Here is a 6,853-nt window from a genome sequence, read left to right as displayed (position 1 = left end):
TTTTTTTAAAGTGATTCTGCTTCTGTATATAAAAACGTATGTCCAGAGAAAAATATTTCCTTATGCAGAGGCAAACAGCTACATAAAAACTTTTTTATTACTTAATCAATGCTCTTAATCGCTCCAGCGTCGAGGACTTTCAGTATTATCAGTGCTGACAACCAGATATTTATTTGTTCCTGAAATAAAAAAGATAAAATTTTTCCAAGGTTGAAGTTCGGCTGATTTTCGTGACTATTAGATGCTCGCAAGAATTCGTCAATCTATCATTCATTGTTCTTGTTTGCTTCGAAAGGGGAGTTCTTTTCAAGCAGAGACTTTTAATTCCTTCTAAGGTATGAAAATCCAGTAGCAATATTTGGGACAGTTGCTACGTATTATTAATTTTGTTTTAGTATTTTTGCATTATGTGATTTAAAATGTCTGGTGATACGAATATTAATTTCTGGAAATTCGCAATATCGTTTTCTTTCCTAATAAATTTTTGTTGAAAATTATAACAAAGTCAAAAATTTAGAAATATATAATATATAAAATATTTGAAACTAAGATCAGCAAACTAGTGAGATTTGATATTTCATTTGAAACAACCCTATAGATTATTATATTTTATTATTTGTATTAGTATTATATTCGTATTTTTACAAAAAAATTATATTGTATTCTACAATAGATTTATCACGAGAAAACTGCTGCTTTTATAAATTATTTTCATACGATAACCCCTCTAACACATTTTATACTACAAGATGGGAAAATGAATTTTATCTAATAATAATCGTATTCGCTTGAAGTACAAAATTTAAAAAAAAATAGAATAATAATATAAATTTCGCTTATGAATCTAAAATTTTTATTACTTGAATTTCCACTTTCATTGAAGTTTATGCTCATCATGAAAGAAAGTTGCTGATGTTCAAAATAATATTACTTTGGAGGAAAAAAAAAGCAAATATTGATTGGAATAATTACATCATTCTGATATATTGTTTCTATAAAATGCGTGTATAACTCTGAAAATTTTTAATTTGCTTTTAAACTACAACACTGCTCAATATTCGCAATATTTTACTATTTTTGAAGTGATGAACTAATTTCTTGTGACAAACTGAGTCGTTTACTGGTGAGCAGCATCATTTCATCTAAAGCTTCATTAAGATTCTACATGAACAAATAAATTTAGAAAACTGGATACTTAAAATGCTAATTTAATTTTATATTATTTTGTAAAGCATGATTTCTGTTTCAATTTTTATCATTTAGATATTTTCATATTATTTTCATTAGTATTATTTATTATTTTTATTTTTTTGTTTATTTTCTTTATCTTAAAATTTATTGCATACCTCCACCTGGAAAAATTTAACATACGATTAAGCATCTTACATTTGTTAATAATTATTGCATGAAAATACTTCAACATATTTCATTTAAATACCTAATTTTTTCATTACTTTTTTCATTGAAATAAATGCTCAATGTTTTGGGAACGATTTTTTACTATCATCCAACTGAAATCTTAGAATAGGCAAAAAAGCGTTTACCTAAAATTTATTATGTGATCCTTATGATTGAATATAAAAGAATTTATGTCCAAACTGTTTCGAATTCAGGGGACGTAATTTCGTCATACATCTTACACTTAAAACGATAACTCAATTATTCTGTTTGAAACAAAGTTTAGGAATAAAAAAACTGAAATTGTTAGAATTGATAAGAAATGAATGTCGCAATTCTGTTTCCAAACACTAATAATAGATGGCAGAAATGTCGTTTTCTAACTCTATTTTTCTGTCATTGCGTTGACCTTGAAATTCGGATTTTTCCTTCTTGGTCGCTTTCAAATCTTTTTTGCCTGTAGTAGACATGTTTTTTTTTTTTTTTTTTTTTTTGTGTGTGTGTGTGTATGTGTGTGTGTGTGTGTGTGTGTGTGTGTGTGTGTGTGTGTGTGTGTGTGTGTGTGTGTGTGTGTGTGTGTGTGTGTAATTAGCCTGATATGAACGCAATGTTTAAGTAGGCAAAACTCATGCAAGGGTTTTATTAAAGATTTTCTTTTTTCAAGAGCTTTGTTATCACTTGTATCATTTTCTTTTTTAGATTATAAAGTGAAGTATGAATTGACATAATTTTAAATAATGTGATTCAAAATAAATTTGATTTATCACCGCCATTATTTAAAGTTACTAATTACTTAAAATAATTTAAAGTTATTTAAACAAAAGAGCAAATGATAAAGAATTCATAATACTAAAGAATTTTGAATGATGATTTCAAACGAAAAAAAAGAGAGGGGGAGAGAGAATCAGCTTTAACATTTAAAATTTTCCTTTAACTAGCAAATTCAGTAACTTGGGATAATGAATACTTCAAAAAAGCAACTATAATTATTTAGATAAATAAAATTGCAATTTAACTTGTTTTTAAACAATATTGAAGTTATCTGACAATTCCTGGATATGCTACGGGCGTTTGACGATCTCACGAGACTGAATATATTGAGTAAACTTATTTATCTTATCACAAAAAAATGAAAGATATTAATATATATATATATATATGTATGTGTGTGTGTGTGTGTGTGTGTGTATTACCATACACATTTGTAAAATTTTTTTTACATATTAATGATTGCTCTTATAAAATCAATCAATAAATTATTTTTTTAATCATTTACGGATAAAATCTTTGCTACATAAATAGTACTAAAGCATAAAAGTGCTTTCAGAGGCGACTGTTAGTGACAAATTCGACACACAGTTATTTTTTGGTGTATTAAGGGTCACTAAAAATTAGTTTCTTAAAATAGTAATTAGTTTTTTTATTAACTACATCTTAACCTAAATTTTAGTATTTTCCCTTCTGTAAATCATATAACTGCCGTTTTAACGTCCATTTCAGATTCAAAAAATTAGTTTTTCAGTTATATAGATTTTATTTCAGCAATTTATTATAATAAATATTTCAAAATTAGTTTTAAACACAATTTTGTAATAGCAACGAAATAGCAAAAGTGCGAATAATCAATGTAAATATTTTAACATTCCTAATGGAATTGATAAAAAATAAATATTGTTTAATACATAATAAAACATGTTTTGATATGAAAATGTTTCTATGCTTGCGTTTCTTCTGTAAATTGTAAGATATAAAAATCATTATGCTTAAATGGCAATCAGGTAAGACGAATGAAACCTAAAATATAACTGAAATCCATATCAGTTATCTCCATAAGTTAACTAAAACTTATCTTTATGATCTTAATTTAAAAATTAAAATTTTATTTTAGATTTGATCTCACCTAAAATTTAATTTTCAACAAGATTTTCTCTAGATGTTCTAGTTGCATTATGATGCCTTCACATCAGTTTTTGCATATTTTAAAGATTTATAGGAATGATAGGTTTCAATAAACAAATAATCAAAGGTAAACATACATTTTCTTATTTACAGCATTTTGCTTGCCATTTGAATGTTTAATTTTTCGAAACTTTATTTAATCTTATGTGGAATTAGAATTTGTATGACAATATTAGGCAATCTACAGGCATTTCTCCAGACTGTAATTTTGCTTTCTACATCCAAAATTAATAAAAAAAAATTTCATAAATTCCGGTATCGTATATTTTTACATTTATTATTTTTGAAGACGAAAATAAATTATTTCAAATTATTATTTTTTTTACAGTTCGATATATATAACATCTAACAATATAAACGACGTATTTTTCATATAATGTTTACATTTATTATGAGCTTTGCATCAGAATTCCACAATCATAATAAAGCAATTTGTTGTAAGCTTACATTTTCACTGTTAAAAAAAACAGTAAATGATTAAAATTAGATATAAAGCAACTGATTGAACAATCAAAAGCAAAATTATTAGAGCAAAATTCTTTTTTTTTTTTACAAAAAAAGGAAAATATTTGAATACACAATAGCAATTCCAAATTTTTTTTTCGTTTTTCCAAATCTAATTTAGCAATATCAATATGCAGTATTTTGACATTTATTATTTTTGGAGATGGAATAAATTTTCTAAAACATGGAAATAATATTCCACAATTTTTGTGATTAATATATGCTTATTTACATTTGCAATAATCCCTACCCACGAGGGTTATTAATTATCTTCCCCTGGGAATAAACGATCCATGAAATTAAAAGAATTTGCGATATATTCATAAAACGGAAAGTCTCGAAAGTAATCTGTGATTGAATTTGAAAGTGAAAAGTAAATGCATTAAACATGGTTATGATTTTTTTTTAAAATCATTTGTAAATAATCTGAAATTTTTCATTTATTGTATTTAATCAAGCAATGAAAATTTTTTATAACATTGTATGCTTACAGATGATGATGAAAAGTTAAAAACAGATATTTTTCCTTCTCAAAAGGTATTTTTCATCTGATCAAATATTTATGTGAATTTAAATCTGTCACACCAGTTTTAAAGTACAGTTGATTTAACTAACGGGTTTTTAAAGACATTTTTTTTGTCTGTTTTCAAACTAATGAAACTTTAAAAACAATCTTTTTTATTCTTCTGCTTTTAAATGTATGATTAATGACTGTAAATAAGATAAACTCTAGAAATCAATATTTTTTTTTCTAATTCAATACTGTTGGCAAAATTAATACAAAATCGTTATTCATATTATTTGATTAACTAATAATTATTATTGAAAATGTTGAAATTATATGCTGATACTGAGAACAAAAATGCATACAAGGTTTCTCAATTCTGCCATTTTAGAAAATGAGCTAAAAAATCGTTATCTTATCCACATAAACATAAAACAAGATAAAAAAAAAATGATTTTTAATAAGACAAATGAGTATACTCAAACTCCCTCCTTTAGCAACATTATATATCATCATCATTTTATTCAGTATTGCGATTCACTAAAGACATGGCAATGGCCACATCAGTAAAAAATAAATTGATATAATGACTTGCCATTTGTAATAGAATGTTTTATAAAGTAATTATATAATATGTCTTCTTTAGTGAAAATGCTTTGGAAACTTACAGATAATCTATTATGTCATTTCAGATTACTAAAAGGGCAAATCCCACCATGGCAAACGTGAAGAAGAGACCACTATATGCAAAAATGAATGACCTAATGTATCCAGCAATGTTTTCCCCAAAATGCTTCCGAGAGGCAATGGAATATAAACCCAAACCTGGAGATGTGTTCATCGACACATACCCTAAATGCGGTACCACGTGGATGCAGAACGTTGCCATGTACATATTTCGAAAAGGCAAAGAGTTAGATCATCCATCGGATTTCTTACAATGCGCGCCTTTCATAGATATGCTTGGACAAGAAGGTATCGACAAAATGCCAAGACCAGGAGCATTTAAAACACATTTACCTTACTCTCGTGTGCCATATTCCCCTGACGCCAAGTACGTTTTTGTCGCTCGAAATCCCAAAGACTGCTGCGTCTCTTTTTATTACCATGCTAGAAATGAACCAGGTTTTGGTTTTTGGGATGGAGAATTCAATGATTTCTTTGAGCTTTTCATGGCCGGTGAGGTCGAATACAATGATTATTTTGACCACTTGCTGGATTGGTACCCACATCGAAACGATCCGAATGTGTTCTACACCACCTATGAAGACATGAAGAAGGATATAAAAGACGTCATCTTGAGGCTTTCCAAATTCCTGGGCCAGGAATATATAGAAGCAATCGAGAAAGATAATAATGTCTTGAATAACATCATACATTTCAGTGGATTCCAATACATGAAAAAGCATTTAGCCGATGTATGGGATATTGATAAAGGAGAAAAACATATTGGCCGTATGTATTATGGTCTTCAACATATAAAGGAATCTCTTAAAGCATTAAAACTTCCAGAAGATCTTCCTGAGCCTGAATTTGTGAGAAAAGGAATTGTTGGAGACTGGAAAAACCATTTTTCTGCCGAACAAAACGAAAGACTCAATGCAAAATTCCTCGAAAAATTGAAGGGTACAGAAGTATTACAATGGTATTCTTTAGAATAAAATCTTTCTTTCGTTGTTTTTCTTTTCTTTTTTTTTATATTTGCTTAGTTAATTTTGGTCCTGATAAATAGGGCATTAGAATGTAATTCTTTAAATTAAGATAATTTTTTCACTCTTGTTGATTTTCAAAATAAATAAATTGAAAATAATTTATGCATCATTAGACATTAACAAATAGGCATTTTCCTGAAGCTTAAGTCAAATATTATTAGATTTGTATAATCTATTTATGAAACACTCGTTTCACCATCTTTGATATCTTTCAAATATTTCTCTATCTGTTCGATCTCTTACCAAGTAGTTATATTAATACTTATTGGAGCATTGTCTGTGAATTTATGAAAGATTAATAAAAATAATCGTATGTTTTATTTTTTCTGGGTTGCATTTTTTCTTTACATACTTAATATAATCCTTCTTGAATTCAATGCATTCTAGAGGTTTTGATAAATCCCCATCGGGCAAAAAAAAATTCATCATCATCTTTTATTTAAAAAAATAGCATGTAATTGACTAGATATAATCGTGGAATGTTCACGTTTCATATTATAAAGTAAGAATTCAAATGTTTCACTTTTGCATTTCATTTAGTGGACAAATTCAAAGTAAATGAACCTTTCATTTTACTCCAATGAAGCTAAGACAATATAACTCTCAATGATATGATATTCTGTTTAAAAATAATTTTTAAAATAAATATAAGAAACTAAAAACGTTAAAAAACCTCAAATTTTTAAATACTTTTTAAAATGTCTACTCTTGTCATTACACAGAAATAGATGAGCAGAAATCTTTTCATTTTTAACAATTGTGGTATAAAATATCT

The 6,853-nt window shown here is 27.0% G+C and overlaps 1 protein-coding gene across 1 annotated transcript; it reads left to right on the top strand.

The window, feature by feature from the left end:
- Nucleotides 1-226: 226 nt before the first annotated feature.
- Nucleotides 227-6,398, top strand: LOC129966120 (sulfotransferase ssu-1-like). Its single transcript, XM_056080503.1, has 2 exons — nt 227-335; nt 5,059-6,398. The coding sequence occupies exon 2, from the start codon at nt 5,083-5,085 to the stop codon at nt 6,025-6,027; it is 945 nt and encodes a 314-aa protein (XP_055936478.1). The 5' UTR covers nt 227-335; nt 5,059-5,082; the 3' UTR covers nt 6,028-6,398.
- The last annotated feature ends 455 nt before the right edge of the window (nt 6,399-6,853 follow it).

The sequence above is a fragment of the Argiope bruennichi genome, chromosome 1, assembly GCF_947563725.1.
Source record: "Argiope bruennichi chromosome 1, qqArgBrue1.1, whole genome shotgun sequence".
Lineage (NCBI taxonomy): Eukaryota > Metazoa > Arthropoda > Arachnida > Araneae > Araneidae > Argiope > Argiope bruennichi.
Note: the sequence above shows the minus strand (reverse complement) of the source record. Positions and strands in the feature narration are given on the sequence as shown.